The following is a 22,703-nucleotide window of genomic DNA, read 5'->3' on the forward strand; positions in this document are numbered from 1 at the left end:
ACACTTCGGTATTTAGGTGTTAGGCTTACACTCATTGAATTATTCATTACTGATGATTCCATCAGCAATTTTCTGGTTCATCAATTAATTGTTATACAATTTAGAAAAATAGGAAACAAAAGCAGATACAATGTTTCCTATATACATATATCATATATATGTGTTTAATAGCTGTTGGCAATTTTATGCTTGACAAATAGAACTTAAACAGTTTAATAGCTGTGACCTCGGTGCCATTGTTGTCGTGTCTAACCTAAGTTTAGCATGGAATCCACTCATAAGCTTGAAAATGACTGATGACATCAATGTTGACGGTCGACCCCACTCCCCCCTTGCAAGCATCACCTGACGAAGAAAACACACATTTTACATAAATCATGCTAATAATGTTTGTCGGATAGTGCATCAAAGCAAGTCCAGCTGTTATTGCACACCTCGGTCTCACTACTCTCTTCTAGTGGTGAAACAGAAAGCTATAGAGGCAGTGAGAACACACCGGAAGTTGCAAAGGCTTGTGTCAACACAGTTCCAACATAACACTATTATTTCTGTTTTTGACTCTGCTATGTGGAGCACTTTGGGCTACAATTCTGTATGAAAGGTCTATATAAATAAATAAAGTTGAAGTTGAAGTTTAACAATACAGACGCCTTGGACAAGGACCATGGAATTGGATTGTAGAACTGGATACTGTAATCAAAGAAGCTCCCCTCGCACATACGCCGAAAAAAGTTTTCAACCTTCCAGGTTTACTCCTGGTTATACAGCCCAGTGAAATAGCGTACTGATGTACGGAAATAGTGTCTCCCCACTTTGCTTCTCCCAGCCCATAGACTTTTTTTGAAGCCCAATACCACCAGTGGCCACAGAATTTGAAGCAGGGCTAAGCAAGGTGCCAATATCGGGTCTTATATGCATCCATGAAGAGGACCCAAGTGTATGGTGATAAAAAGACCATTCCGAACACAAAACATATCTTATTTTCAGTAGAAAAATAAATACATAATTAAAGTAGCATAATTTAATTTACAGTGACCTTACGTTTTTGCACAGAAGCGGCGCCGTCCAGTTAACGTTGTCACTCTTGTAGAATGAGACTAAAGCTTGGTCTTGCTCCGCTTGTCTTGTCTTATGTCCAACACAGAAATAGGTTTTGAATCTCTACTGCTGTGAAGAAGGTCTTGTAAAAAATAACCAGCCACTTGTTTTTTCATTGACCTGTCTCCATTCTTAGACACACCGAAAAAAGCAAAAGAAAATAAAATATGAACTGTTTGAAATCGTACAGTGACCACCAAAGCAACGATTAGATTAAAGAAAATGTGCCGTCCTGTGGTAATGTATGAAATTTCTTCGTCCTCCTTCTTCTTCCATTTTTGTAGTTAGTGACCTGATCATGGCAGTCTATGCCACAACAGAAAAAAAAAAAAAAAAATCCATAGGCAACAGTAAGATATGGGGTAAATGGGAAAAATGCTTGTTGGTAATAACATCCTGTGCTAACATCTTACTAAAAACATTTAAAATTACAGGGTGGCTGGTTTGAGGTATGCAGCGCAGTGCAGCGTTTCTGGCGAATGACCTCAGAACAGGGAAGGGAAGAAACTTAGTTTGACTGTTATTTTGGATAATAGGATAGATTGCAGCTAATTAATTTGGGTTGATTATGTAGACATACGGTTTCCCTACTTATGTAAAAGTATTAAATAATAATAATAATAATAACAATAACAATAAAAATGCTTCAATTTGTAAAAGTGTTGTTTCCAGTAAAGTGTTTGTAAACTATGTAATGTAAGTGATGGAGATAATGAGATGAAATCTGAAAAGAATTAGGGCTTTTGGGTGAACTGACAATAATCAATTGAAAAAGGAAATGGTTTTTGTGGGGGTTTGTTTTACGATGTAGTCATGTTTAACCTGACTCAAAGGAATAGAATGCAGTAACAGGTGGGGGGGGCGATAAGGGAGAAGAAAAATCAAACAAAAATGGTGGGTTAGGGTTATTTTTTGTTATTTTTTTTTTTGGCCAACCCATAATTTAGCATCACCTTCCTCAACTAACAGATTAGGAAATATCTCCGATACACTGTATGTTCGACCAGCGCTACAGGACACAACCCAGTAACTACTTCGCACACAGGCCCAACCAGCACTACACACACAAGAACCTCAAAAACACAACACACAACACACCAGAAAAACAAAAAACAAACAAAGACACGGAAAGCACGGGCACGCACTCACGCGGGGGAAACTCACTCAGGGAGCTCACGTCACTCAAGGCTCAGGGCAAATGGGGGAGACAAGGGGGACGCAAGGGCACACACACAACACAAAAACGAGGCAGGAAGGGCACAGTCACAAAGCTGGAGGGTAGTGAAAAGATCAAGGTGAGTGCACCGAGAGGGCTCGTACTTAATCCAGGTAGGAGGGGGGGGGAGTTTAATTGGAAAAAGTAAGAAAGTCAAGATCTTTTTTAGGTGGTATATTAATTTTTTTTTACGTGCAGTCTGCAAGACCTTTAACTAGACTTCTGGCATCCTTGTTTCGTACTTCACGTCACACCTCTAAACTTAAGTGGTTTTGGATTGATGACATTAGAATTACAAGACAACCTTGAAGTCTAGAAAAAGGAAAGGACATTGGGATAAGGCAACTGCTTCAAAAGGTCATTCAGAAGGCAAGGTGAGAATTTCTGACATAGTATAACAAACGTATGAAAAAAAAGAAAAAAAAAAAAAAAAAGAAAAAAAAAAGCAGAATCTTGAAAAAAATCTCAGGGGTCAGCTTGGTTGTTAACCAGCAGACATTATTTCAGGGAGGCTCATCAAAAACGCCGAAATAAAAAAATGACTCAGAGATGAGGGAAACGGATGTACAAAAGTTGCGAGCCCACTGATTCTAGTTGCAGCAGTCCATAATTCATGTAGGGCAAAGGCATTGAACTCAAAGGAACAAATGACAACATTTTACTCTTTACGTTAGAGAGGAAGAGTTTTGCCAGCATGGAGAATAACATAGACAAGGGAAAATAAGAAAGACACAAGAAATCAGAAGGGAGGGTGGTGGGGGTCCTTACCTGTTAAGATCTGGACACTCTCTTTCTTGTGTTTACTGTCTGTGCTTTTATTCGTCTGGGGTGTAAGACAGTACTTGTTTAACTTGTCAGTACAGGTCTTGTAGCCTAAACAAGAGTTAACCAGAAGGTTTCAGTTTTTTTGCATACTCTCAGCGGTTGCAAATGTTTGAATCACTATTACAAAATAATGTTGAATATTCTTTCAATTTTGCTTTCAGTACTTAATCATATCCGCAATTTATCATCCTACTATAGTTCAACCTAATTTAAGTATTGGGAGACAACGTTTACAATGTTTTACTTCTGAATACCCGACTACTAATACCAGATTAAACTGAGCCAAATCTAAACACCACATTTCTTTATGTGTCTAGGAATCAATTTATCTCAGGAGTTGATTGTCCGGCCACCTTTTGTTTTGATGACAGCTTTGTGGTTGTCAACTGGAATGATCAATAGTCTTTGAAGGAGTTCCATTATGCTGACACTGTTGGCTTTTTCTTCACTCTGCATCCAACGCATCCAATACCACTCAATTGAGTTTAGTAGGTGATTATGGAGGCTAGACACTTACACTCTTATCTTGGTCAAATAGCCTACATAGCCTAAAGGTGCTTTTAGGGTCATTGTCCTGTTGAAAAACAAATGGGATGTCACTGAAAAATGCGCTGGTATCATGCTGGCCGTATAATATGAATAAATCGCCAAGAGTGTCAACAGCAAAAGCATTCCAACATCATCACAATTTTCTCTTCTCCATGCTTATTGATTATACAGCAGAGACAATTAAGCATGGATTATGAAGTGACACGTTACTTCTTTACTTTTATATGGTAAAAAAAAAGAAGCAAAAAGGACAACAGGAAGTCAAACAACAGCGGCTGTTAAAAACACAGCATTTCTCTTCTATGAGAATCTTAAATTAATTCTGAAAAAATAGTTTTTTTTAATTATGTTAATAATGTATGGTTCTAAAAGTATGAAATCAACATCAGCAGGTTTGTATTTACATCCCAGATTTAACTGGCCTAAAACTGGGACACCTTGTGTAAGATGAGCCTCTCTGAGGCCATCTAGTGTTCAATATGTCAAGTCACAGGAGATACAGTCAACATACAGACAACCTCAGAATGTTGTGCACTTTGCATTAAGTGATAAGGGAATCAGATAGAAACTTCCTTTCATAGCTTACTCCTCTAATACTACTTTAGTAACGCTTGTTATTTTTTTTATCAGTACTTCTGCCTTTATGCCTTTTATTACTTCATTTTACTCATCTCAGTGAAATACACATCTGAGGCCCCATGTCTCAGGACAGCCAACATGTAGACCACTTTGCCTCCTCCCTACAGATGCCCCTCGGGGTGACACTGACACAAGTGTCCCATTGTCAAACAGCGTCTGTCAGGGTCGGTCTCATGGGGAGGAGCCTTGGGGGACATCAAGAATTAGCTATGACATTAAACCCCCCACCCATAACACACCCACACAGCACACGCAAACACACACACACACACTTCACAGATGCTTGCACACTCCTACCCATAACCACTGTTACAAGTACACTCCCCGTTTCATGAGCAACTGGGACAAAGAAACAGATCATGTGAGTTGTTTTTTTGTGGCTGTGACTCTGGAGTGTTTGCTCGCATGAGTTTCACACGTTTTTATCCTTTTGGGAGAAGAGGCGGCCTTGACATAACGTGAGTATTGTAGGTGAGCTATTAACGTGATTGTGGTCTACAGCATGAAGGGCATACTGTACTTTATTTTTCTTTTGTGTACAGTGTCATGTTTCAGTGGGGGAGGTGCTGTGTGTGTTGGCTGTGTCCTAATAGCATTTATCAATTTATCATGGTTGGTTGATCGTTGATGTATTTATTTGCTAGCACGTTTGATGGGCGACCATTTTCCATGATTTATTCATCTCTTCAGCAAAGACCAAAGCAGATCACGTCGAGTGTTAGCACAGGCAGTCCAATGCCGACAATTGTGATCAGCCAGAGAAGCTCTCAGGCTTGACTCAAACACACGATCAGACACCCATGCGATCGTTCACGTCCCATGATTAATTTGACAAACGACACACGGTTAAGAGGAAAGCAAGTTGACATTCTCAGAATAGGCCTTTAAAACTGATGCCGCTGCCGACTATTACACTGTAAAATGGGGAGCATTACAGGTATTTTATGATCTAATCCTCACAGTCTTCATTAACCATTAGCAGACACTGTCCCTTGTAGTTGAGTGTGTCAAACTGTGCCAGCACAGCAGAAATATGAAGAAGAGCGAATAGATGGAGAAAGGAATGGAGAAGGGTCGGAAGAGAAGAAGGGTGGCTAGGGAGAGAACAGGGATTGGAAAGCAGAGAAGCAAAAACAAATCACAGTAAAAGTTTTCTTTTCTATTGAACTAAAAACAACATCGTGAGTAAATAAGGAACTCTTGGTCCAGTAGTCAGCAAAGCAAATAGCAAAATCTTTGGAGCTTTTCAAAGGGAAACATTGAATGAAATCTCAAGTTCATACCTCTCTCTGTGGTGCCAACACTGTTTTCTCACTAATGTGACTGTACGGATTTCCCTCTGTTTTTGTAAATGGATCAGGACGTAGGGTAGGCTCGTACACGTGTGAGATTTTACAGCTTGCGGTTTATGAGGATGGATACACAGACCAAGGAGCTGAGTTCAAGGTCACTCTGAGATTGTGTATCATATCTCCTGTTTGTCAGCACTGGAAAAACAGCCAATAGAGGGTCGACTCTGTATGATGATTCCTCCATCTCTACTCCTGTTTCCAGCCACTCTCCTCGTGTGGTATCACATTTCTCTACTCACTGCGGCCTCTTCGTCTTTCATTAGAGGTGTGGGACGAATTGAGATCTGTGATTGATAGGCTCTTCCTCCTTCAGGATGCATGTTCATGCAGCACATGCACGTGCCCTAGTACAGCCACAGATATAGACATCAGAGTGTTGATGTGTGGCGTTTTTGCACATTTTCATTTGTCGTCAAGCGGATCTATTTTAGCATCCCATGTTTTCTTTTTCCGGTTTTTTTTAACCCTACTTTCTTTGACACCACATAGACTTTGAAAGCCGGCATGATAGGTTTGTCTTTTCACATTGTGGCTACATCGCTTAATTACCATGTATTACTCACTAGTAACGACAAGACCAGGTGGAGTATACCCACCCACACACACAAGGCACACAAACCATACTCATCATTTAATGGACCAGCTGTCTCTGCCTTTGGTGGGCTTATATTTCACCTCGGAGGGTAGGAAGCCACAGCCAACAGCGGTCCATTACTGTGTTGTGAGTGAGAGAGAGAGAAATAGAGAAGAGAGAGAGGGAGAGAGAGAGGGAGATAGGGATTGTAATGAGGGGAGGAAAATAAAGACGGGGCGGGGAGATCGGCTGCAGGCGTACTGCGGCCAGCAGCAGAGCGGCATGACGTGAAGAGGGCTGAATTGACAGACACACACACACAAACACAGCTCACAGCTCAGAGGCCCGCCAGCCAAAGTAGACAGAAGCAAAGGCAGAGACGGAGCCAGACATCTCAGCAGCATACAGATGGGAAACAAACTCATGCTGTTTTGTATCCTGATGCTAGGAGAGGGTGAGTGTACCTTGGGTTTCATTTTACCGATAATTATTTGTTTGTTAAAGGACAGTTGTTTGTGTCCTATCTGCGTTCCCATTTATTCAAATGGATGGATGGATAAATGGCAAACACACTATGTAGTTTTAAACGCATTGCCGATGTGTTCACAGTGGTATCACAGGCAGTGGCGTAGGATCCACGTCGCTTGAGAGAGAGGGTACAGATAGAAAAGGCATAGCTTAAGTGGATGAAGAGAGCGGGCAGAGAGGATGATACATCTGTAACACGAGTTGACCATGATGCGATCAGTTCTGAGCAGCAGCAGTTAAGGGTTGTGTGACTCAGTCGCAGCAATGCAGGCATAATAATGTAGTGTTGGTGTCCATCCGAGAACATCATAACTCTCCAGTCAATGAGAGTGTGGGTTGATGGGAGATGACGAGAGAAGAGAGAGAGTGGTAGTAGTGAACGGAATGTAGAGGAAACGTGATGCACACATGTGAGTTTATGTGGTCGGTAGTGTGATTACACTCCGTCCTTTTACTGTGTGGGTGCTTGTGTTTGTCCGTATGTTGCTATTTGCTCTATAATAGTGAGCAAGATTGGACGTGTGTGGTAGACATTACATGCATCTGTTTTTCCGAGATGTTTGAGTGATTTAAACTGCGTTCTGTAGAAATCTTGTGTACACTCCTACCGATGATCTCGCTATGAGTCACAATGAAAACTCTAACATCAGTTTGGTCATTTAGTTTGTTGCTCCAGTTAAGTGGAATCAGGAATGCAAATGCTTGTATAACCCCTTCTGTGACATCAAAAATACGTGTGCACAAATGTTATCGGTACTGTGTTGGAGTTGAAAAATGGCAAAGAAAGAACTTAGAAGACTTAACATGTCCTGTGTTGTGGACATTTTTGAATATGTGGTCATTGTGGGTCAGAGAGCGCCAAGAAAATGCCATTGGGCAACTGATCTCGATAACCATAAGCAGGCTTTCAGTCGTTCATTGTCAGACTTTGTGTGTGTGGCCCATGTGTCTGTGTGTGTGAATATTAGATTTTCCGCCAAAAGATGAGAACAATGATTTAATCAAAGAAAGTGACTTGAAAATGAGTCACAGCCGGATGAAGCCTCTGATTGCTTGAAAAATGTCTGTCCAGTTTGACACAGCTTCCTGTCTGATGAATGGTGCGATCTCCTCAAACTCAATATATAATTTAATAAATATTATATATATATATATAATATATATACCTAAATAATAATATACTGACTAAATGTTTCATCTATTCCTCCCTGTTTTTATCCACCTTCTACGTTATATGCACGGGTCCCTGGGCTGGAGTTGGATCATCATCGCATGCAGGACACTCAGCTCATGTCCAAGCTTCTAACCGTCTTTTTCTGCTCCTCTGTGATTGTCGTGCATCCAGAAAAGATGTAAAACAAACATGAAAGAGTTAGCCCAAAAAAAGTTATTGAACGTTCTTATTACCACTTCAAGTCAGTTATTTTTCCAAGCTGGCGCTGGAAAGCTCTAAATTATATTTTTTCTACCAATGTCTGGTACAAAAATATTCCTGACATTTATGCTTTGTACGGCCACTCTTGTCCTGTTCCAGTGGTAGAGTAAAAGTGCGGAGCCTTTACATAAATATCCTGAAAATAGCACTTGGTGCTGTGTGGCGGTTAATATGAATTATTTCCAGCAGAACAACTAATAATCAAGTCCTTTCACTTTCCCACGTTTCACATTGCATAGTTTTTGCTTCAGCATTTTGCCCTGACTTTACTCATTCAGCCTTCTGTGGTGAAGCTAGTCAGTTTGAGACTTACATACATTGTTTCATTGCATTTCAAGGAGAAACATACCTAACTGTTGGAGCACTTAAAAATAAGCCATGGTTATAGATTTAATATCAAGATGTAATCATATTCGACTGCCCTTTGAAGGCCATCATTAATAGCTTGCCACGTTGGGAACTAGCATGATGTAGTTGTGAGCAGTTACCCGTGGAAACACGTATGCAAAATATCAAGATAATTAGTAATGAAAACCGTAAAGCTGAAAGTTATATTGGATGTAGAATTTTTGAAAAGAATTATGCCTGCCTGGCCTTACAAATGCCAGCATAACAGACGAGACTGGAACAGTTTTATGATGCTTGTAAATGAGGGAACGCAGCCAGAAAAAACAAACCGCTCCACCCATTAATTCACTCTGAGCTAGGATTTAATATCATACAATCACATTAATACCAGATTCGGTGTCAGCGTAAAAGAGATGTTAATTTTGGGGTTATTTATTTTAAGAGAGACCGCCTTACTGAGGTCCCACGTATCCCATGTTATCTACTCTGAGGTGCTTCAACAACAGGACAGCGTGTCCCAAGTGGTGATTGAGGACGACGGAAATGCTCGAGTAGTCCCTACTCCCTCCTCTGACCTCTAGTTAAAAAGCTGACCAGTGGTGCACGTTATTTTTTTTGCCTGACCGAATACGACTCTACCTCACTTTAGAAGCTACATCATAGCCAGAAGTGATGTCCAAAATGAGACGAAGCCGGCAGGGACGTAGGTAGGTGAGTAAGGGGCAGGAGGTAGGGGGGTTTACACGGTCAGGAATGTTGGATATACGAGAATGGACTGGGAGGGTCATGCTGCTGGAAAACACACTGGGTAGAAACAGGCAGGGATGCCAAGGTTCTTTCACATCCACACCAACTTAATACTCCTCAAGAAAGTTCTCATTGTTCTTCCTACGCCTGAAAACTCGACTGGCAAACAAGTTTGTTAAGGGAGAACAACCTTCATCTCTAGCAGATAGCAAAGAAGCATCTTGGATTTTCTTACGGCTGGCTTACTGGTCCTTTACAGGAGCCACAGAAACTGGCACGAGTGAAATACAGTGTCTGCGGCCTGGCTTGACAAACCAAAATTACAGGCTACAAAATATGGATGGTTAAATGGGGTTTCTTAGATAAAACATCTGTAAATGGGCTTGATGATTACGTCAATGAATTATTAGTTCCTTTTTCACATCATTAAGTCCACATGTAAAAAAAAAACAACAAAAAAAAACAAGGTCAGAAAATAACATTTAAATCATATGTGTCCTAGCCACAGTCTCTGTCCTTTTCACTTTGCTGTTGGCTACCTCTCTGAAACATAGGTAATCACAGTCCTCAGTTTCCTGAACAACTGAGGATATGGAAAACATTTAAAAGCGAAGTCATATACACATTACAGTTATCACTGTCTTGTCCATCCGGCTGCCTATGCTAATAGGATGCCATTGGAGGGGAAACAAGTGTGGCTGCTGTCAGAAGACAGTTTACTTCGCAGAAAGAGGTCTGTGCGATGGGCGGAGCTTCCACAAGTCCTGCTTCCGGTGCAGTGAGTAATCCTCTTTTCTGCTTCCTGTCAATGTGAATGTGGAAACCGCAGCACTTCGGCCAGTCACTACGTCACGTTAAAAGTAATACTAACCTAACGTGAAGTGTTGGTTCATCTATTCTCAAAGAAAAATGTGGTAGCATAGGTGGTGTCACAACCTTTAAAAAACCTGCTTCTATTTGACACAGGCGTAATTAGCTTATAAAGACCTCCAGAGGGTGAAAATTCACATTTACTGTTGAAATATAGATTTAAAAAATATTCTATGTACTGTAATAATTACCATTATATCGGAACTGCTATCCTTTGTAGGGCCCATCAATATGTTGTATGTTGGGCAGTTTACCCTTGGGTATAACAAAAGTACACCAGCAATACAAGATAATCTACATAAATTTAAACAAGTTTCCCTAACCTGAAAATCATAAACAAGCATCAGAACTGTTTGAATAAATCCATTAAAAGAATGTATTGAATTGAAAAATAAAGATTTTTTTCTCTGCCTCAGCTTGAAAAATATTTTGGTACATGGAGTTCTGACTAAAGTGATTGGGATCGTGTGTGTGTAAACATTCCTGTGATGGGCTATGAAACATTGTTTTCCAATAAAATTGCTGCCATAAAAGAAAACAGTTAGGAGCCTCTCCAAAGACAAAACACATGCAAAAACAATAATATGCATGTAAACGTGTCCTGTTTTTGCAGTGGGTCTGTGGGAAGAACTTGGACAGCACAAACTGTTGCTGTTCATATGGATGAAGTGTACTGCAGGCGTGCTATGGCAAGAAGTATGGTCCAAAAAGGCTACGGTTTTGGTCAGGGAGCAGGGACTCTCAGCATGAGAGGGAGAGTCTCTTGTATTACTCATGAGGAGTAAGTGGTTACTTGACACACACACACACACACACACACACTTAGGAAGATCTTTTAAAGATCTTTTAACCACATTTTCTCTCTCTCTGCCCATCGACCTGGTCCTCATCGTCCTCCTGTAAACCAAACCCACCAAGCTGGCTCAGAAGTTTGGAGGGCGGATAAGTTCCGCGCTGTGGCAAGTCTGTCTACGCTGTGAGAAAGTGATTGGAGCTGGGAGTGTAAGACACACACATATACAAAATATGTGCAGGCGTGCAAAACCACAGCCCTGTAAATGATCTTATAATTATTACAGTCATGGCAAAGAAGTGGATGTTTTCAGCTGTGCCACATGTGGGAAGAGTCTTGAGTCGACCACGGTACTGACAGAGATGGAGAAATCACTGCAAAGGTAAAACTCCATACACATCCTCTAAACAACATAAATATACTGTGGTATCATATTGTGTACAGATGCTCTCTTGGGTTTAAATTCTGCTGTATTAGCATTATTTTAAAAAATAATACCAGTATCCATTAAAACATGGAATATTTTCTGAGATGGTTATCGTACCATAAAATCTCATGGTCACCCTATTGTAGTTTTAACTGTACAGTCGTCTTGTTTCAATCCAGGTCCCAGAGTGCAACCAGGCCACAATAATCCATGTTGATCCACTCAGTCTGCATTTGTCTGAAAAGATAAAAAGGACATATAGTGTGACTATCAAAGAGCAGATATGCACATCCTAAACCAGAGTTTCCAGTCTTAAATAGAAGAAACTGAACGGCTGTATTTGTTAGTGGTCTGTGATGAGTTGGTATACCAAAAGAATACAGCAGAGGCCTCCTAACACAGAAAATATCAAGAACACAACAATATGGCCTTTATAATAAAAAGCAGTTGTAGTTAGAGTTTATATTCAGGCTGATCATCACCACCAAATGGCAAAACACAAGACTTTACATAGTTTTTTTTTTTTTTGCAACTAACCGATGTACATTTGAGATTTTAATGCCAAGCCTCATCTGAAAAACATTTGAACCTTTAATACATAAATGTAAGCGATCACACAAACATAAACACAGGTAGAATATAATTAATGACGGCAGCATTTCCATTTAGAACTCTGTTATTCTGCAGCTTCACTCCACGACATGGCTTTACTTGGACCTTCATGAGGCCATTGTTTTTAGATTTACACCTGTGCTTTCCTGTTTTAACAAGTTCAAAATGTCAGCTGTGAAAAGTAATGACACAATGTCCCTTGGGTAAACCACATTTCAATTCAATATATCCAAACTCTCTCCTTTTCTGTACATCAAGTTATGACCTGTGGCAGCCAAAGCCGCCACATACAGTGAATAATTAGATTTAAACGTTGGGTTTCGCCACAGGCAGTAGTTTTAAATTTGAAAATGAAGACATCTGACATCTGGGGAAAACAAAAATACCTGGTGACAGTTCTCACGGGTAATGTCCGCTGGGCACAAACTATTTATTGCATGAGCGTGAAAGATACCTCAGTGTTGTGTCTCGGTTTTTACACTGATACATTTCTATGACATGTCAAGCACGAAAGCACAGTAGAAGTTTTTTATTAATATAATGATTGCTGTGACTCGATTTAGGTGAGCCATTTCAGGCTTCACTGAAGGCCCCTCCTGGGATACTTAATGGAACGAGCCACCTATAGTGTTAGAAGAGTACCACCTGTTTTTAAGTTTACTGGGTCCCATTGTGACCTCGACACTGTTGTTTAATCCGCAACTTTCTTTTGGCCACCAAACTCCAACAGAAAGTTTATATCTGATATGTTAGGTAACAAAGAAACAGTTGAATTTTGACCAATTAAATATACTCCAGTAGACATTTTTAGACATTTGGTCATAAATAAACACCTAGTGGCCTGAAGATCAACGAAATGTGCCCTTAACGGCATCACCCTAAAGATTAAAGTAACAAATGTCCTGCAGAGTTTCCCAAGTAGGACGTAACTTTAGAGTTGAGAGTTATTTTTTGCCACTTAACCTTATGTTTCAAACAGGCGGCTACAGCAAAAGTTTTGTCGAAGGGATTTTGGGTACGGAGCTCGCCGGGGCGCTGGCGCACACTCAGTAAGAGCGCAAGACCTGAAATACGTGTTTAGTCCTGCAGGGGGTAGAACTCTGCCAGCAATACACTGCACCGGTCTGACATCTTTAGAGAAGCTTCAAAGATAACGTCACCACAAATGTATATGTACAGAAGATATATTTTAAATATTTTATAAATTACTTGATAAATAGAAGCAAAGGAGTAGGAATAAAGAAGTAATGTAGAAACTAAAAAGGTCATAAGTCATAAGGAGTATTCACACTAGTTGTAGTATTCTTGAAGATGAATTCTGGTACATCTGGTACAATGGTGGTTTTGCAAGTTAAGACATGTGAGGGAACACACAGTTGTACAGGAATGCTTAAATACGCATGAGAAGTATGGAGTGTAATCTTGGTACAAATCAGGAAGTCATGAAATAGATGTGACTGCATGTGACATCTGTGTGATTTAGGCATATATCAGTGTCAGTAGAAGTTACCTAATATGTATATCAACCTCTACACTTTGTTGTTGCCCACACCGGAGAGCGTTAGTGTTGCACTTTGTGTTACTGTTGAACTGCATACTTTGATAACTCCTTGAAAACTAATACGTTAGTAGCTGTTCAAACAAAGGAGTTTCTGGTTTGACTGGCAGTCGGAAAATACATGCACATTCTGACAGAGTGTTTTTCTCATCGTGCATCATCAGGTAGAGTAGGAAGTTAGATGCAGTGAGAAGCCAGCAGAAAGCAGGAAGAATAACCCGTTTGTGGTACATTAACGTGACTTACCTGCAGCAGATAAGTGTTGTTTGACTCTTTGTTCGGAGTAGCGTTAATGTATCCTGGGAGTGTGTTCAGGGAACAAGCAGTCCAGAGTGGAGTGGACGAGTTGCACTTGTAGTCTTCAAGAGAAAAGTAGCTTCTCTTACCAACCCAAGTGTAAGATTTTATGATCCAAATAGGCTCACACGGAGTTGTTGGTATGTGCCTCTCCAGCCTTCCACTGTCCCAGATGTGCTGAAAGGGAGGAGCCTTTGTTGTTGCTGCTACAGTACAGTCTGCAAACTTCACTTCAGACAGAGAGAGACAGAGAGGTGAATGGGGAGGGAACTTGGATTTAAAAGCTGTGTGTTGCCTGGGACAATAGAAATACAGCCAGAAACACAGTACAAAGGAAAAGACATACATAAGAAGTTTATAGTATATAGTACAATTTATGAGAAACAGACAAATAAAGGTAGAAGAGTACAAGTTAAAGTCTCTGCGCTCCCCCTTGCTCTCATTCTGTGTCCGATTACCACAGGCTTCATTAGTAATTCTTACTTACTGGTGTTAAATGTTAGGTTGGGCTCATATAAAAAAAAATATGTCTGTGGCATTTTGAACATTTCCTTCCTATTCAAACTGTTTCTCTTTGGCTGGAGGCTGCACTACATGAAATCATATGCCCTGTGGATGCCCTCCACAGTGTTGAAGCAATTGTATGGTGTTTAAGTGGTCTGTCCTGAAATTTCCTAATGAGGGGTTAACATACTTGCATTGTATCATATCCAAACCTGGAGAATATAAGTGGTGACAGAAATATAGGGAGGATATTTTTTTGGTCTCCTGATTCAACTGCATCAAGAATTAACAAGATCAACTGACTCATGAGGAATAGTTTAACAATGAGGTTTTTTTTTCTTATCTTATGAGCCAGTAAATTCGTCACACTATCTTTTTTTATTATTTATTTAGAGGTAACCTTTAACAGATGATCAATTTGATCAAATGGCAAATCAGCTGATTTCCCTCTTACACAGTAAATAGGACACAGTCTCAATCTAATTGCAGCCTTTGCACTTCATCACCACAAGCTGAAATGACCTTTAGGGACTTGCTGGTAAAGGTCACTCAAATGTACTAAATGGATGAGAAAGCATTAATGGAAATAGAGTAAGGAGCTGCTTGCAAATTCCAACAGAGGAGAGTGGATGCAATGATTTGAACTCTGCTGCCATTGTGTGGTCATTGTGGGTACATACACACAAACGTTGACTCTTAAGCCAACATTTATTACTGTTTGTTTGAGTCCGAAGTGACATCTTCTACAATCAATCATCAATAATCAATTAGTTCAAGTTTGATTTCCCCCCAAAAAATATTAATATTTCATTAACCAGACCCCTGCATTCTGAACTCTTTGAAGGTCTTGAGGAGCACGACTCTATATGTGAGAGTTGTTTGTTGTTGTTCAACAGAGGGCTGTGAGGAATCTAATAAATTGCCTCAAGTGATGTCACTTGAGTCAGCATCGTTTGGGGGCTTAAAACTGAACGTATAAAAAAATGCATTGCTTTTGATTCTTTTTTTATTTTTCAAACTATTCTATCCATTGTTCGTCAATATTGACAACAATATAGGAGCACAATGCTAATGGATCGATGAACTGCTTTTTTAAACAAAAATATATCAAAATTGTTGCCAGTTGACTAATGTGTGTGAAAACCAAGAGATGCAATAAGAAATGTAAAACTTGTTATAGAACAAAAATATTAATGAAAAGACGGGTAATAAAATATGAGTTTATTATTGACATTATAACAGTCACACACACACACATTGGCAAGTTCCACACATTCAATTTACATCCATTTAAACATCGTTCTACTTCAGACACAACCAAAGCTGCTGCAACCGATTGATGTGCATACACGCAAATCTTGATGAAATTGTTTGTATTCTGTGTAATGCCTCGGCAGCCTTAGCGTCTCAAAACATGTTAAAGCTGTTGGAAATGTAGCCTCATGTATTTTCACCCTCATCTCTGTGGCTGGCACCTCCCATCCTGTCCAGAACTTTATGAGCCTCTTTAACTCAGCAGGAGACACTGTGTTTAAAAAAGCAGCTGATTAGACAGTCGCACTAAAGAGGCTTCATTATTAAAAAAATATCACCATAACAATACTCGTACATACCATTTTCAATGAATGTCTTCAAGTAGCCGCATACTCGACATACGTCTATGGCATCGTAACTATCTTCGTCTTCATCTCCGTCTTCGTCTTCGTAGTTCTCAAAGAAGACAGTTATAGATGATGGCCATATGATGCGATCCAAGATCATCTGAAATCACATGTAACTCCAGATTCATTCAGTATAATTTGGAGTTGTCTTTGATTAATATGTAATAAAGTGATAAATAATTAATATTGGTGAAAGTTACATGAATAAATGATTTCAAAACAAATACAATCTTTATGAAGGAAAAGTAAATAAATGTATCAGACTGTATGTATCATCAAAGTAAAATCTTTCTCTATATATATTGTTATACCTGAGGTGTGATTTGTGCTTCTGATTCCCTGGGAAACAGGATTGGAATTACATCTCTTCTGTGAATGAGAAGCTCCCATATGCCTGTCTCTTTTAAGCCTTTTTGAAACTGATTGATTTGACGCCTTGTTTGTTCAACAACCTGCAACACATGGCGCAATGTAAACAAAATAATGAATTGTGGTCTTCTCTAAGTACTTTTTCAAAATGTCTCCACGCATGAGAGTGGAGAAAATTATCATCATCATCGAATTAATAAGTGGATTGATAAATAAAACAAAACAGTTTGACATTACAGCATGCAGAAGAAGCTTTTGAGACAGCCATTTCCTGTTGGTAGCATTTGGTGCTGGCAGGTCCCATGACAGACACAGCTGATGAATGGAGTCACATTCTTTTAATTCAGCATCGCCATAGAGCTCAAATAAATGAAAAATATGTTTTATTGATGCAGCATGCATAAAATAAAATAAATTATACCCGTTTTGTGATGCTAAGTTCAGTGCAGACAGACAGATTGAGCCTTTTAACAGAAAATATTGGCCTCAGTGTTTTTCATATTCACCATTTTCACAATGTCACGGATGTCCAGATCTGGGCAATCTTGTATTGTCACAGGAGTGGTCTCCAGCGAACCTCCAAAGAGAATGTGAATAATAGCTGGGCTAAGTCCCGGGAAACTCGGGCCGCGATACAAGAAAGAATGGCCAATCATCCGGCCTGCGACTGTGAACATGTCATTGTCAAGAAATTCATCTAAAACTGAGGGGATGAGGTGATCAGGCTCTCCCTCAAAGATTTTGTTGATGGCCACATTTCCTGTAACAGTGAAAGATTTGGAAGAAAAAAGTGTGTGAGCTAGACTAATGACTAAAAAGAAGGTTTTGATGTTTTGATGCTAGGTCTAATTCACCTGTTTCTGTTGAATTAACCTCAGTATTTTCAGTCTCACTACTTTTGTATCACAGCGTAACAGGTTGCAACAGTAGATAGCAGAAGTAATCACATTTGTAATTTTGTTATCTTATTTCTTGGTAACTTGAATATAGGCTAAGAGAAGGGAAATCTTTCTAAGGAGAATACACCAATTTACAGTTTACAGATCAGTAATTACAATGTGATCACTCAAAATTGGATAATAAGTCTGAAATAAATAGCACGTGAACTTCAACGCTGATAATTAGCATCAATATCACCTGTATTTGCCGTCTGGCGTATATGCTTACATTTACACGTTGTACGTTAGGTGATTAGGGCTACAACTAATGATTATTGTCATTATTGATGATTCCATCAATTTTCTAGATTCATTCATTGTTATACAATTTTAGAAAATAGGAAACAAAAGCAGAATACAATTTTCCTATATACACATATCATATATATGTGTATTTAATCAGCTGTTGGCATTTATGCTTGACAAATAACTTAAACAGTTAATCAGCTGTGACCTCGGTGACCTTGTTGTTGTCGTGTCTAACCTAAGTTTAGATGGAATCCACTCATAAGCTTGAAAATGACTGATGACATCATGTGACGGTCGACCCCACTCCCCCTTGCAACATCACCTGTGAAGAAACACACATTTTACATAAATCACCTAATAATGTTTGTCGGGATTAGTGGCATCAAGCAGTGCAGTTGTTAATTGCAACCCCTCGGTCTCACTCTCTCCTTTCTAGTGTGAAAGAGAAGCTATAGAGGCAGTGAAACACACAGGAAGTGCAAAAGGCCCTGTCTAGAGTTCAAGACAGTTCAACATCAACAACATCTATTTCTGTTTTTACTCTGCTATGTGAAGCACTTTGGGCTACAGTTCTGTATGAAAGGTGCTATATAAATAAATAAAGTTGAAGTTGAAGTTGAACATAACAGACTCCTTGGACAAGGACCATGGATGTATTGTAGAACTGGATACTGTATCCAAAGATAGCTCCCCTCGCACATACGCCTAAAAAAAGTTTTCAATCTTCCAGGTTTACTTCCTGGTTATACAGCCCAGTGAATATACTGTACTGAATAGTACGGAATAGTGTCTCTCCCACTTGCTTCTCCCAGTCATAGACTTTTTTTGAGACGCCCAATACCACCAGTGGCCACAGAATTTGAAGCATGGCTAAGCAAGGGTGCCATATCGGGTCTTATAATTCATCCATGAAGAGGACCCACAGTGTATGTAGATAAAAAGACTCATTCTAACCAAAACATATAATTATTCTTTTCAGTATACACATATATACATAATTAAAGTAGCATAATTTAATTTAACAGTGACCTTCAAGTTTGCACAGAAGCGGCGCCGTCCAGTTAACGTTGTCACTCTTGTAGAATGAGACTAAAGCTTGGTCTTGCTCCACCTTGTCTTGTCTTATGTCCACACACAGAAATAGAGGTTTTGAATCTCTACTGCTGTGAAGAAGGTCTTGTAAAAATAACCAGCCAGCTTGTTTTGCATCTGACACTGTTCTCCATTCTTAGACAGCACCGAAAAAAGCAAAAAAGAAAATAAAATATGAACTTTTTGAATCGTACAGTGACCACAAAAGCAACGATTAGATTAAAGAAAATGTACCTCCTGTGGTAATTGTTGAAATTTCTTCTCCTTCTTCCATTTTTGTAGTTAGTGACCTTATCATGGACAGTCTATTCCAACAATCAGAAAAAAAATCCATAGCAACAGTAAGATATGGGGTAAATGGCAAATGCTGTTGGTAAATAACATTCCTGTGCTTGAACATCTTTAGTAAAAACATTTAAAATTACAGGGTGGCTGTTTTAGAGGTATGCAGCAGTGCAGCTTTTCTGGCGAATGAGCCTCAGACAGGAAGGGAAAGAAACTATTTTGACTGTTATTTTGGATAATGGATAGATTTGCATCTAACTTACGTTTGGGTTGATTATGTAGACATACTGTTTCCCTTACAGTAAAAGTAATAAATAATAATAATAATAACAATAACAATAAAAATGCTTTCAATTTGTAAAAGTTTGTTTCAGTTAAAGTGTTGTAAACTATGTAATGTAAGTGATGGAGTAATGAGATGAAATCTGAAAAGATTCGGGCTTATTGGGGTGAACTGAAAAATAATCAATGAAAATATGGAAAATGTTTTTTGGGGGGGGGTTGTTTTACTATGTAGTCATTTTACCTGACTCAATAGAGTGCTACAGGAATGTATTTTGGGTTAGGGTTATTTTGTAGGCCAACCCATAATTTAGCATCACCTTTCCTCAACTAACAGATTAGGAACATATCTCCAGATACACTGTATGTTCACAGCACTACAGGACACACCCAGCACTTCGCACACACGCACAAACATGCACACACACACAAATACACACACACACAAACACACACACACACACACACACACACACACTCACAGCTGATTAGTTCAAGGCACCAAAACTTTACATTAATCCAGAAAGTTATTTCAAGCTGTGTGTTTAGAGTGAAGCGGGTGTGACGTGCAGTCTGCAAGACTTTAACTAGACCCTTCTGCATCCTGGTTGCGTGACTTCACGTCACACCTGCTAAACTTTAAGTGTTTGGATTGATGACATTAAATTTCCAAGACAACCTTTGAAGTCTCATTTGTAGCAACTGCTTCAAAAATTCATTCACAAGCAGTGTATTTACTGACATATTACACGTCATAGAACAAAATCTGAAATCTCTCAAGCTTGTGTTAACCACAGACATTATTTCAGGGATCTCATCAAAAACCCATTAAAAAAATGACTCAGAGATGAGGGAAACGGATGTACAAAAGTGCTAACTGATTTCTAGGTTGCATCAGTCTATAATTCAGATGTAGCAAAGGTCACTTGAACTCAAATGAACAAATGACACATTTTACTCTTATGTTAGAGAAGAAGATTTTTGCAGGACATGGAGAATAACATGAAAATAAGAAAGAACAAGTAATCAGAAGGAGGTGGTGGGGGTCCTTACCTGTTAAGATCTGTGACAGCTCTCTTTCTTGTGTTTACTGTCTGTGCTTTTATTCAGTCTGGGGTGTAATGACAGTACTTGTTTAACTTGTCAGTACAGGTCTTATAGCCTAAAGCAGGTAACCAGAAGGTATTCAGTTTTTTGCATACTTCTCACGGGTTATAAATGTTTGAAATCACTATTACAAAATGAATTTGAATATTCTTTCAATTTTGCTTTCAGTACTTAATCATATCGCAATTTATCATCCTACTATAGTCTCAACACTAATTTAAGTATTGAAGACAATGTTTACAATTTGTTACTTCTTGAATACCAACTGACTTAATACCCAAGATTAAACTGAGCCAAATCTAATAACCACATGTCTTTATGTGTCTAGGAATCAATTTATCTCATGGCATGTTGATTGTCCGGCCACCTTTTGTTTTGATGACAGCTTTGCGGTTGTCAACTGGAATGATTTCCAAATAGTCTTGAAGGAGATTCCATTAATGCTGAGCACTTGTTGGCTGCTTTTTCTTCACTCTGCAGTCCAACGCATAGCAAACCATCTCAATTGAGTTTAAGTCAGGTGATTATGGAGGCTAGAACACTTTACACTCTTTCTTGGTCAAATAGCCCGTACATAGCCTAAAGGTGCGTTTAGGGTCATTGTCCTGTTGAAAAACAAATGGGATGTCACTAAAGAATGCGCTGGTAGTCATGCTGGCCTTGAATATTGAATAAATCTTCTCCATGCTTATTGATTATACAGCAGAGACAATTAGTAGCATGATTATGAAAGTGGCAGGTTGCTTGTTTACTTTTATATGAGTAAAAAAAAAAAGAAAGAAAAATAGACAACAGGAAGTCAAACAAAGCTGCTGTTAAACACAGCATTTCTCTTCTATATAGATCTAAATTAAATTCGTGAAAGACTTACTGCCATTATAATAGTTTTTTATTATGTTATAATGTATGTATGTTCTAAAAGTATGAAATCAACATCAGCAGGTTTGTATTTACATCCTAGATTTAACTGGCCTAAAACTGGGACACCCTTGTGTAAGATGAGCCTCTCTGAGGCCATCTAGTGTTAATAATGATACAGTCATACATACAGACAACCTCAGAATGTTGTGCACTTTGCATTAAGTGATAAGGTAATCAGATAGAAACTTCCTTTCATAGCTCACTTCCTCTAATCTACTTTTAGTAACGCATTGTGTGTTTTCTTTATCAGTACTTCTGCCTTTTATGCCTTTTTATTACTTCATTTTACTCATCTCATTGAAACTACACATCTGAGGCCCCATGTCTCAGACAGCCAACATGTTAGACCACTTTGCCTCCATCCCTACAGATGCCCCTCGGGGTGACACTGACACAAGTGTCCCATTGTCACAACAGCGTCTGTCAGGGTCGGTCTCATGGGGAGGAGCCTTGGGGGACATCAGAAGATTAGCTATGACATTAACCCCCCTACCCCATAACACACCCACACAGACACACACGCACACACACACTTCACAGATGCTTGCACACTCCTACCCATAATCCATCTGTTACAAGTCACTTCCCGTTTCGTGAGCAACTGGGACAAAGAAACAGATCATGTGAGTGTTTTTTTGTGCTTGTGACTCTGGAGTGTTTGCTCTGCATGAGTTTCACACGTTTTTATCCCCTTTTGGGAGAAGAGCGGCCTTGACATTAACGTGAGTATTTGTAGGTGAGCTATTAAGTGATTGTGGTCTACAGCATGAAGGGCATACTGTACTTTGTTTTTCTTTTGTGTACAGTGTGCATGTGTTCAGTGGGGGAGGTGCTGTGTGTGTTGTGCTGTGTCCTAATAGCATTTATCAATTTATCATGGTTGGTTGATCAGTTGATGTATTTATTTGCATAGCACAGTTTGAGGGGGACACATTTTCCATGATTTATTCATCTCTTCAGCAAAGACCAAAGTAGATCAAGTCGAGTGTTAGCACAGGCAGTCCAATGCCTGATCAATATGTGATCAGCCAGAGAGCTCTCAGGCTGTACTTAACCACAAGATCAGACCCATGCGGATCGTTCAGTCTCATGATTAATTGAACAAACAGACACACGGTAAGAGGAAAAGCAAGTTGACATTCTCAGAAATAGGCCTTTAAAAATGATTGCCGCTGCCGAATATACACTGTAAAATGGGAGCATTACAGGTATTTTATGGATCTAATCCTCGCAGTCTTCATTAAATATTCAGCACTGTCCCTTATGTTAGTGTGTCAAACTGTAAGCCAGCACAGCAGAAATATGAGAAGAGCGAATAGATGGAGAAATGGAGGGAGACTCAGAGAAAGACAGAAGGTGGCTAGGGAGAGAACAGGGATTGGAAAGCAGAGAAGCAAAAACAAATCACAGTAAACAGTTTTCTTTTC

At 39.4% G+C, this 22,703-nt stretch overlaps 3 protein-coding genes across 10 annotated transcripts in view; 2 read left to right on the forward strand and 1 right to left on the reverse strand.

The window, feature by feature from the left end:
- Positions 1–22,703, forward strand: part of nav1a (neuron navigator 1a) — a 109,169-nt gene that overhangs the window by 4,939 nt on the left and 81,527 nt on the right. For 7 of the 8 annotated variants that reach the window (XM_027288495.1, XM_027288498.1, XM_027288499.1 and 4 more), the window contains exon 1: positions 21,890–21,998. The exons of the other annotated variant lie outside the window; for it this stretch is intronic. The gene's annotated coding sequence lies outside the window, so the exon portion shown is untranslated. Of the gene's footprint in view, positions 1–21,889; positions 21,999–22,703 lie in introns of those variants that run through there. 8 annotated transcript variants of the gene reach the window in all.
- Positions 9,972–13,744, forward strand: LOC104931971 (cysteine and glycine-rich protein 1). Its single transcript, XM_027288554.1, is given in 9 exon segments — positions 9,972–10,115; positions 10,795–10,824; positions 10,826–10,962; positions 11,059–11,085; positions 11,087–11,183; positions 11,261–11,281; positions 11,283–11,325; positions 11,328–11,356; positions 13,736–13,744. Coding segments are annotated over 9 exon segments (537 nt in total).
- On the reverse strand, positions 15,580–20,310 carry LOC109140521 (uncharacterized). The gene is made up of 7 exons (XM_027288523.1): positions 20,302–20,310; positions 17,825–17,911; positions 16,909–17,162; positions 16,640–16,762; positions 16,345–16,485; positions 15,986–16,133; positions 15,580–15,897 (listed from the first exon to the last, which is right to left on the reverse strand). The coding sequence occupies exons 2-7, from the start codon at positions 17,874–17,876 to the stop codon at positions 15,680–15,682; spliced, it is 936 nt and encodes a 311-aa protein (XP_027144324.1). The 5' UTR covers positions 17,877–17,911; positions 20,302–20,310; the 3' UTR covers positions 15,580–15,679.

Source organism: Larimichthys crocea, chromosome XV, assembly GCF_000972845.2.
Source record: "Larimichthys crocea isolate SSNF chromosome XV, L_crocea_2.0, whole genome shotgun sequence".
NCBI lineage: Eukaryota > Metazoa > Chordata > Actinopteri > Sciaenidae > Larimichthys > Larimichthys crocea.